Genomic DNA, 11,044 nt, shown 5'->3' with positions numbered 1-11,044 from the left:
GACTAACAACATGAGCTAAATTAGGACGAGTACATACCATTGCATACATCAAGCAGCCAACAACATTAGAATACAAAACCTTTTCCATATCTTCAGCTTCCTTATCTTTCTTAGGGCATTGTTCTGATGAGAGCTTAAAGTGATTCGTCAATGGAGTGCTCACTAGTTTTGCGCTGCTCATCGCAAACCTTTCTAGCATTTCTCAACATAACCCCATTGAGATAGCCACAGTTTCCTTGAGTCTCTGTCCCTGCGAATTTCCATTCCAAGAATTTTCTTTGCAGCTCCTAAATCTTTCATATCAAATTCCTGACTCAATAAAGTTTTCAAACTGATAACATCATCCATGTTCTTCGCAGCAATTAACATATCATCAACGTACAGTAACATAAAAATAAAAGAACCATCATCAAGGCTCTTAATATAGACACATCAATCATACTCAAATCGCTTGTAGCCAATCTTGATCATATAGAAGTCAAACCGTTTGTACCAATATCTAGGAGACTGTTTTAACCCGTACAAAGATTTCTTTAATCTGCAAACTAAATGCTCATTTTAAGGTTGAGTGAAACCTTCAGGTTGTTTCATGTAGATCTTCTCCTCTAAATCACTATGAAAAAAGTAGTTTTAACATCCATCTACTCTAAATAAAAATCCTAACTAGCCACCAATGCAAGTACTGCTCGGATTGAAGTGTGCCTGACCGCAAAAGAAATGTTTTTATCATAATCGACTCCTTTCTGTTATGAAAAACCCTTTGCTACCAAACGAGCCTTGAACTTCTCCCCCTCTTTTTCTGTTAGTGCTGGTTTCTTCTTATACACCCATTTGCAACCAATAGGCTTCTTACCCTCAGGAAGGCGAACTAACTCCCATGTACGATTGTGATTCAAAGACTCCATCTCCTCAACCATGGCAGCCATCCACTTGTCATTTTCCTGACTAGTAACAGCATCATGAAAAGTAATCGGATCATCACTGCTAACAGTAAGTGCAAAAGAGACCAAGTTTTCAAAACCCAATATGTTCGAAGGCGTTATATTCGTTCGTCTCACCCTGTCTCTGGCGAGACTATAATCCTGCAAATCATCCGTAGCTAAACCACTAGAAGTCGGTTGAGAAGTTTCTGTTTTCTCAACTGGAAACTGCTCAAAATCTACCACTGTCATGTCTTTCTTCTACTACAACATGGGTTGTTCATCAAAAACAACATCTCTACTGATCACAATTTTCTTCGCAACTGGATCCCATAACTTGAATCCTTTGACACCTTTCTTGTAACCAAAAAAATGCACTCCTTTGATTTTGCATCAAGTTTGGATCTCTTATCAGCAGGTACATGCGCATAAGCAGGACAACCAAAAATCTGTAATTGATAAAAAGTAACATCATGACTAGTCCATACCTCTTCTGCAACTTTCGCAACCAATGATGCCCTTGGTGATCTTTTGATAAGATAACATGCCATGTTAACAACCTCAACCTAGAAGTGTTTAGGAAGCCCCACATTCAACCACGAACATCTGGCTCTTTCATTCAACGACCTATTCATCCGTTCCGCAACACCATTCTATTATGGTGTCTTGTGCATTGTAAAATGCCTCTTAATCCCATGCTCCTTACAGAAGTTTAGAAACTGTGAATCTGTGTACTCCGTACCATTGTAAGACCACAAACTCTTGATTCATCCTGTTTGGTTTTCTACCTCAGCTTTCAACAGCTTGAACTTCTCAAAAACGTTAGACTTCTATTTAAAAAAATACAACCTAACTTTCTGTGAAAAATCGTCAATAAAACTAACATAATACCCAGATCCACCCAAAGACGATGTCGTGGAAGACCCATACATCAGAATGCACATAATCAAGAATCCCTTCAGTTGTGTGCTTCCCAGTCTTGAAACGAACTTTAGTCTGTTTACCAAGAACACAATACTTGCAAAAATCTAGCTTGCAGCTTTTAACACCATGTAACATATTTCTTTTATGTAATTCAGCCATACCACGTTCACTAAGATGAGCAAGAAGCATATGACACAGTTTGGTAGTATCATCACATGACTCAACAGAATGAACTCCACCTATAACGGTACTCCCTAACAATATGTAAATATTCCCTGCAATCACCTTTCCTTTCATCACAGTCAAAGCTCATTTAACAATTCGAATGGTTTCCCTATCCTCGTCAGCCTTAGGGATAAAACCATTCTTGTGAAAAGTGCCCAAAGAAATCAAATTATTCTTCAGATCTGGGATATGCCGAACACCACACAACGTCCTAACAGAACCATCATACATTTAATTCTGACATCACCAATACCAATAATATTACAACATTGATCATCACCCAAATAAACATAACCATAATCAACCAACCTGTATGTCGAAAACCATTCCCTATTTGGCGTGATGTGATAAGAACATCTAGAATCAAGAATCCAAGCATCCGTTAATTGAGTCGTTAAAATAAAAAGCATATAACCCTCACTGCAATCAGAATTGTCATCCTCGACCACATTCACAGACTTAGATGAGTCATCACGCTTCTCATCAGTCTGCTTTTTCAACTTCAGACAGTCTCGCTTCAAATATCCCGCCTCCTTGTACTTGTAACAGTGAATTGTCTTCTTATCCCTAGATTTGGATCTGAAATTCCGTTTCTCAGACCCTGTCTTTTTTTACTTCCATCCACGGTCTCGATTACCCTTGACATATAAGCTATCAGCTTGAGAGCTTTCCCCTGCATTCTGCTTCCGCTGGTTGTGAGCCAACAAGGCTGCAATAATCTCTTAAACTTTGATAGTTTATTTCCCATATGTAAGAGTAGTCACCATGTGTTCATAAGAGGGAGGTGACGAACACAACAGAATGATCGTTTTGTCTTCATCCTCAATTTTCACATCAAGTCGAGCCAAATCAAAAATGGTTTGATTGAAGACATTCACGTGTTTCACCAAATCATGATCATCATGTATCTTCAGCCCATATAGCCGTTGCTTTAGATACAGTTTAGTCATTAAGAATTTGGACATAAACTGACTTTCCAACTTCTTCCAAATTTTATCTGGAGACGACAGATGCATGACGTGATACATGACCTCGTCCGCCAAACATAATCGTATGGTTCATACCGCTCGTTGTTGCAATTATTCCCAATCTTTCTCCTCCATCGTCGTCGGTTTGTAGGTTGCAAAGCCTTCAGGATCCCTTGCTGCGCCAACATATCCTTCACCCTTGTTTGCCATAATCTGAAGTTACCCTGACCATCGAATTTCACAACTTCAAATTTGGCTCCTAACATCTGATACCTATTGTTGAATAATCGGGTAAAGAAAACAGAAATAGCATAAGAATTTTTACGAGGTTCAGCAATGTGCTTACGTCCTCGGTGCCTTAGGCGGTGCTAGTTTTTTATTCAATTCAATGTCTCATAGGTTTAGGTTACATCTCCTTTTATAATAAATAAACTTTGGTACATATTTACAAAAATAACCCTGTACCGTATCGTAGGGGCTAGGCCCCCGCACCCCCAACCCACATAATCGTAACCCCCACTACGAGACTTTCTTTGTAAGGACAGATGATGTTCGCTTCGCTCACTCCGCTCCATCCTCTATCCTCTTTACCGGTATATTTATGAGTCATACCTAACAATCATATATCTACAAAATAACTCATAAATTTATAAAATAAATATTGTTGGTGGCTGAATTATCTGCCAACGTTAATCCGATCATCATAGATTGTGGGTGAGTATAAGAATAGAAATAAAATAATGGGTAAAAAAGAGACAAAATGGAGAAGAAAAAAAGAATAAAGTAAAAGAAGAAAATAAGATAAAAGAAAATTAAACCGGTTCTGAAGTCGATCACGGTGATAATCGACTAAAATTATTGTCTAAAGATTTATACAAACAATTAACTTAAAATTCTTTATTTTTTTCCTCTTCACTACGACCTACTTAACAAACATGATTAACTAAGGTGGTGTTTATTTTTGCAGAGGTAAAAGGTCTGCAGTCTGCGGACCACATCTGCAGGCATCTGTAGTAGAAGAGGTGGACCAAAAGTCTGCAGTCTGCAAGAAGAAGACTGTTTATTTTTTAACGTCTGCAAACTGCTAAAATAAACTGAAATATAAATAAACTGATTATTTAAAAACTTAAAAGAGTTTTGCAATACTGAAATTTAAATAATTTTATTTTTATAATACTGAAATTTAAATAATCCATATAACTACAATAATAATTTTTTAAAATAAATCAATATATATTTTAAAATAAATCAATCCATACTAAAATATAAATCAATTTGCACACGCCTTACTACTAAACCAAATTGGATGTTTGTGTCTTGAATTACACAATACCTTATATATTGAACCTATACCACATGACAAGTTTAAGACTAGACCACTAGAACAAGATTATATATAATTTTTTTAATAAAAAATAAAACCACTAATTAAATAAAAAAGATACAATTTAAAATTATATATAATATTTAAATTATAAATAAAAATAAAATATTAAATTTATTTTAAAAGAAATTAAATGTTCTTTGAAGAGGTTAGAAGAGCTTTAAAGACATAAGGTCACGTCCGCGCCAAGAAGATGACGCGCAGACGTTAGAAGAGTTTCTGTCTTCTAAAAAAGCAAACGGTCTGCGAAGCCCAATGTCTACGAGTGGTCTGCGCGGTGCAGATATAAAAGCTTTAAAGACCTTTAACAGTGAAAACAAAGACCACCTAAACTTTATAATGCAACCGTCCCTAGTGCACAGGAAATGATTGTGTCACTATATCGCAATCCATCAAAATTTATTAAAAGAATTAAAATTACTATTAAATAAAATTTTACTCTCAAGGAGAAATAATTCCGTCATAACCGTGAGTAAGACTAAATTTTTTCCATTTTTAGGCAGAATAATTGATGAAATTGAAGTCCACTATATAAGGGTACACTTCCATTTTCATATGGCCTACCATTAATTTCGGAATATTTCGGATATCCATCTTTCTGCTCCATAGGCGAAAAAGAGATCCCATGTTTTATGGACCATTCTTCAAATCAAACTTTATTAAATCAAATTAACATATATTATATAAGGACCAATTATCATTAAGAAATTAGTACTACGATTTATTAAATTAAATGAATAAAAAAAAGGTGTAAGATTTAACTCAAACAAAACGACCCAGACCTCGACCAGAGTCTAGCATTGAATATGGATATATATACGAAAGAGAACGATTTGCATACCAAATGACCAATTAAGGTCAGAACGGTTTCGGTTCTACTGGTGGCAGATTTAAAATTATTTTTAAAGACGGATATATACATATTTATAATATATTTTTTATGAAATAGAAATAAATAAAAATTTAGAATTAACATCATAATAAAATAAATAACCAATTTAAAATAACACTTTTTTTACTAATGAAATAAATATCAAAGGGGCAACTGGGCACGGCAGGCCTATTTTTTGTAAAAATTAGAATAATGGCGGGGGGCAGCATGTCTGTTAAAGCAAGGGAGATAAGATCAGAAATGAGCATACTTTGGAAGTGGGAACTTTAGTGAAACGCTTCATTAGGTTCAACATCTTTATTGTTTAACAAAAAGTAAAAAGACCCTTTAATTCAATTAATTATGCTAACTAGGTACACTAAACATCTTTTACAGTATTAGATGATTAAAAAAGAAACACAAAACATAAAGAGAAAAAAATGTTCGAAATTGTTAAAAGATAGATTCCTTCTGTGGGCAATCTACTTTTTGAAATACCATGCTCATCTCCTTGCTCTACCAAAAGAAAAGGGAATGTTTTTTTACTAGCAGAGGTATAGAAAAATACAACTTAAATGTAAATTATGTGAGAGGTGGGGTTGAAAGGGTTTCATGGAGCATGAGAACGCATGGGGCTTGTACCCATCTTCACAGTTCACCCCTCGTGCGCGCTATCTATCAATGGCGGCTCATTCTCTTCGAGCACCTTCAATAATTATCATCCTTGATGGCATGCTGCCAAAACAGAACATGTTAGATAATATAGTCTATAGTAAATAATCATTTCTTTTTTTTCTTCTTTTTCTTTTTCACTTTTCTGTTCATGTTGTTGCAGTAGAAGAGCGATTGGGGCTGTCATGTCAGCTAATAAGGAGAGGGTGGAATAGGGAAGAATGTGGGAGACAACCCCAAAACATTTCAAGTATTACCAGTTGACATAACGTCTTTTGAGGCCCACTGTGGACCAGACCATCCCCCATTAATATCTACTTTATATTTATATATATACCTCCCTTTCATTTCCCTAGCTCCCCATCCTCCTCTTCATTACTTCCTTTCGTCTCTCGTAAGAATCTCGAGCTTGCTTCAATGGCTGATGCAGGTGGTTCAGCCTCCGATAGGAGGATGTGGTGCTCAGTTCCTGAAAGGCTCCAGCTGCATGTGGCCATGTTGGCCTTGCAGTTTGGTTATGCAGGTTTCCATGTTGTTTCTCGAGCTGCCCTTAACATGGGCGTCAGCAAACTCGTCTTCCCAGTTTATAGGAACATCATTGCTTTCCTTCTGCTCGTTCCATTTGCGTATTTTCTTGAAAAGTAAATCATTTAATGCAAGCATTATCTCGTTACTGAATCTTATTTTTGTAAGAACTGAAGACCTAACTTGTTCTCCACACATTTCTACTTTGTACAGGAAGGACCGACCAGGCATTACTCTAAATTTTCTTTTACAGTTCTTCCTCCTCGCTCTTGTAGGGTACGCGTGACATCCTCTACACGTCAACATAACATGGTTATCGTATGTAATAAAGCAAAACTAACTGATCCAATTTCTCTGTACGTGACAGAATAACAGCAAATCAAGGTTTCTATTTGCTTGGCTTAGATAACACGTCACCAACCTTTGCATCTGCCATCCAAAACTCGGTCCCGGCCATTACCTTTCTAATGGCCGCCATATTTGGGTAATCCCACTAATTCCTCGTATTATATACATGAGATGTAGTATTTGATGGTTTTCTATTTGTTATTTTTTTCTTCAGGATAGAGAAAGTGAGGCTAAATCGAAGAGATGGGGTATCGAAGGTTATAGGAACGGCCTTGTGTGTGGCTGGAGCATCAGTGATAACTCTATACCAAGGTCCAACCATATACAGCCCAACTCCACCGCTAGATAGACCCACCCCGTTGTTTGTTTCGTTGGGAGATGCAAAGGGAAAGAACTGGACTCTTGGTTGTTTGTATCTGATTGGCCATTGCTTGTCCTGGTCCGGCTGGCTGGTGTTGCAAGCACCGGTGCTGAAGAAGTACCCAGCTAGACTCTCGGTCACCTCCTATACGTGTTTCTTTGGCCTTATTCAGTTCCTCATCATTGCGGCTGTCTTCGAGCGTGACGCTCAAGCTTGGATTTTCCGTTCCGGCGGCGAAGTCTTCACTATTCTCTATGCGGTCAGTAGTTCACCACTCCTCATCATGGTCTTAAGTTCATGAAATGTAACCCTTCTTTAGTACATTAGAGAAAAAGTGAGAAAAAAGACCTAAAACTTTAGGGTGGGAATGCAGGGAGTGGTGGCATCAGGGATTGCATTCGCTGTACAGATATGGTGCATTGACAGAGGTGGCCCTGTCTTCGTTGCTGTTTATCAACCTGTTCAGACTCTGGTTGTCGCTATCATGGCTTCCATTGCTTTAGGGGAAGAATTCTATTTGGGAGGGTAAGTGGGTCCTCTTTCTCAACATTAATACTCTTTGCAGGGATGAAACGAGAGGATCAATTCAAATTACCATATATTTTTTAGATTTTTTTTATATTTTTCTAATAATTTATTTTTTCTAACATAAATTCTTGTGTCTCTGCAACCCCAACCGTAGGATCAAAATGTATCTGCCATGCAGTTAACATTGTTTCCTTTTGGTAATCCACAGTATCATCGGGGCAGTGTTGATCATAACAGGATTGTACCTGGTTCTGTATGGTAAAAGCGAAGAAAGAAAATTCGCAGCACAAGAAAAGCCTGCCACTCAGGAGCATGGCAACAGCAGAGCTGGCAGCCATATCAGGACGACATCCTTCACTCAGCCACTTTTGCCTCCTTCAACGGAAATCGTTTAACTTTTTCAAAAAAACCTAAATCAAAAAGCCTGTGTGTTTATGATTGTTTTTTTCTTTCTCTTCCCCTTCCTCTATATTAGCCATCAATGGATTTCTCCGAGTAGCGGACAAGGGTTGAAAAAGAAACGTTTTTGAACGGGAGTGACGACGACGACCACTGTCACAGCTGTGTATGGTCTGTGCGGGGCCTGAAATCCCATATGCTTTCTACTTCATATGTTAAATTTTATGGTTTGTTTTAAGATAAAACGATAATGGAAATTATCATGTTAGTGCTGGAAATCATGTTGATGATTCGGGTGCGATGAAATGGACCCACGCGCCATCTTATTTTAGTCAAACAAATCTCCATCAAATTAAACCGACAATATCAACAACCTTCTCCTTTTTGCTTGTCCTTTCACTGAGGAATTCATGACAAGTTTGCGAAATACGAGAGATTACAAACCCACAGGATATCACCAAACCCTACATTTTGGATGGTAACTAAATTTATTTATTGTGCTGGAAGGAACCCAAACAAATGACAAACATATATATAATGATCTTCAAGATAGAGGCAAGTGAGTAGGGGTGGCAATCTGGTGTGGGAAAATCGAAAACTATGGGGATTCGAACTGACGGGATGGGGAATGATAAAAAGCTCAATTAGCATGTAAAACTGATCATTATTATTGATTGTTGTGTACAAGACCTCTGCGTATCTTTATATACAAGCAATGTTAAATGTATAACAACTATACCAGCTATAACAGAAAAGTGTTATACTTCAACTAACTAACTGAGCAAGACTATACACTCTGGATGCTTGAGCATGCTTATGATGTAGTCCATCCAATATGCTCCCTGCTCCTTCGATCTTCAACTTTTTTAACGACACAACACCCAACCTTTGTCTAAACACATGGAAGTAATCTTTTGACAATGCCTTAGTGAAGCCATCTGCTACCTGATATAAAGATGGTACATAGTTCACCTTCAATCTGTTTGCTGCCACCTTCTCTCTCACAAAATGCACATCCAACTCCACATGCTTAGTTTTAGCATGGTAAATTGGATTAGCACTCATAGATATGGCACTGGAATTATCACACCAGATAACAGGTGTGCCTTGTAGCTCAATCCCCATACTATCAAGCAATGCAGCTACCCATGTAGCATCAGAAGACACATCGGCCAAACTCCCATACTCAACTTCAGTTGTGGACCTGATACAGTCTTTTGTTTCTTGGAATTCCACACGATTAGATTGCCAGCAAGATACAAACAATTACCTGAGATTGATCTCCTGTCATCCATGCTTCCTGCCCAATCAGCATCTGCAAATGCAGTAAGTTGTAATGGTGATTCATTTCGAGACAAAATAAGTCCATGATCCAAGGTACCATTCAAGTATCTAAGAACTCTTTTCGCAGCAGACAAGTGTTGCTCACACGGTGCATGCATGAACTAAGCCAATTTGTTGACACTATATGCTATGTTTGTCCTTGTGTGACAGGCATACAATAACGAGCCTACAAGACTTCTGTACTCCTTTGGATCAGCAAGAGGACTACCAGCTTCTTTGGTCAGCTTGAGAGATGAGCCATTGGTGTGGGCATCTAAGTGGCTTTGCTCATCTGCACTTTATCTAGAAATTCCATGATATACTTCTTTTGGCTTAGGAAAATGCTATCACCCACATATTTGACCTCAATTCCAAGAAAGAAATTAAGTTGTCCCAAGTCCTTGAGAGAAAATTTCTTACCAATCAAGCTGACTACTTCTTCAACTTTGCACACCAAATTTCCAGTAACAATTATATCATCCACATATAGGGTGTGCAAAATTACCCGACCCGGTTGACCCGACCCGCCGACCCGGATCTAAAAAAACCGGGTAATTCTCTAAAAAAAATTATCGGGTCGGGCCCGGGTCACAAAATCTAGTTTTTCCGGGTACCCGGTTACCCGAGTACTCGGTTAGTTTTTATTTTTTTTTATTTTTTATATATAATTATATAAAATATAATAAATTATTTATATTATGGATTATTATATTTTGTATTTTGAACTTTTAAATTTTATGTTCGATATTAGAGTATGTAATTCGAAGTTTCGAACATTTAAATTTTGTATATATTTTTTAAAATTAATAATTTGAAAATAAAAAATCCGGGTACCCGTAACATCCGGGTCGGGACACGGGCCGAGAAATCGTCGACCCGGAAGTTCTGGGTTCGGGTACCCGATTGGCACACCCCTATCCACATATACCAAGACATAAACTACAAATTTTTCTCTTCTCATTACAAATAATGAACAATCTGCAAGTGACACTTCAAAACCAATATGTACCAAGTGTTCCTTCAACTTAACATACCAATTTCGAGGAGCTTGCCTCAATCCATACAAGGCTCGATTTAGCTTACACACTAAGGGAGTTCCATCTGAGTCCACTTCTTCAAACCCTTGGGGCTGTTGCATATAAACTTTTTCCTGCAAATCCCATTAAAAATGCATTATTTATGTCTACCTGCCTCAAGCACCATGCTTTTGAATAGCTACAGCAAGCATTACATTGATTGTGGATGACTTTGCTACTGGACTGAAGGTATTTTGAAAATCTTGTCCAGGAATTTGGGAAAAAACCCTAGCCACCAATCTGGCTTTGTATCTTTGCAACGTGCCATCAGCATTTCGTTTTATCCTAAACAGCCATTTACATCAACTGGAATTCTGCCTTCAGGTAATCTCACCAGCGTCCATGTGTTATTCTTGACCAAGGCATCATACTCTTCTTGAACAACTGCCTTCCAATTATCAGATTGAAGTGCAACTTGAATCGAATGTGGCTCTTCTTCCTCACTATCATGTATGCTCAGATACACTTTAGGTTTGAAAATACCTCTCTTGCTTCTAGTTATCATGTGATGACTAGGTGC

At 37.7% G+C, this 11,044-nt stretch overlaps 1 protein-coding gene across 1 annotated transcript; it reads left to right on the top strand.

The window, feature by feature from the left end:
* The first annotated feature begins 6,349 nt into the window (after positions 1-6,349).
* LOC120114686 (protein WALLS ARE THIN 1-like) lies at positions 6,350-8,136 on the top strand. Its single transcript, XM_039135504.1, has 6 exons — positions 6,350-6,605; positions 6,703-6,765; positions 6,857-6,973; positions 7,052-7,457; positions 7,572-7,723; positions 7,935-8,136. Exons 1-6 carry the CDS (start codon positions 6,382-6,384, stop codon positions 8,119-8,121), a joined length of 1,149 nt encoding a protein of 382 aa, XP_038991435.1. The 5' UTR covers positions 6,350-6,381; the 3' UTR covers positions 8,122-8,136.
* The last annotated feature ends 2,908 nt before the right edge of the window (positions 8,137-11,044 follow it).

This window comes from Hibiscus syriacus, unplaced genomic scaffold (genome assembly GCF_006381635.1).
Source record: "Hibiscus syriacus cultivar Baekdansim isolate YM2019G1 unplaced genomic scaffold, ASM638163v2 tig00110239_pilon, whole genome shotgun sequence".
Lineage (NCBI taxonomy): Eukaryota > Viridiplantae > Streptophyta > Magnoliopsida > Malvales > Malvaceae > Hibiscus > Hibiscus syriacus.
This window is presented reverse-complemented; position numbering and strand designations above follow the sequence as displayed.

Bases quoted from the DNA above. Each gene is read 5' to 3' on its own strand.
- LOC120114686 (XM_039135504.1), top strand. From the start codon at position 6,382: ATGGCTGATGCAGGTGGTTCAGCCTCCGATAGGAGGATGTGGTGCTCA. The intron at 6,606-6,702 runs GTAAATCATTTA...TACTTTGTACAG, and splicing joins TTTGCGTATTTTCTTGAAAA to GAAGGACCGACCAGGCATTA. The intron at 7,724-7,934 runs GTAAGTGGGTCC...GGTAATCCACAG, and splicing joins GAAGAATTCTATTTGGGAGG to TATCATCGGGGCAGTGTTGA.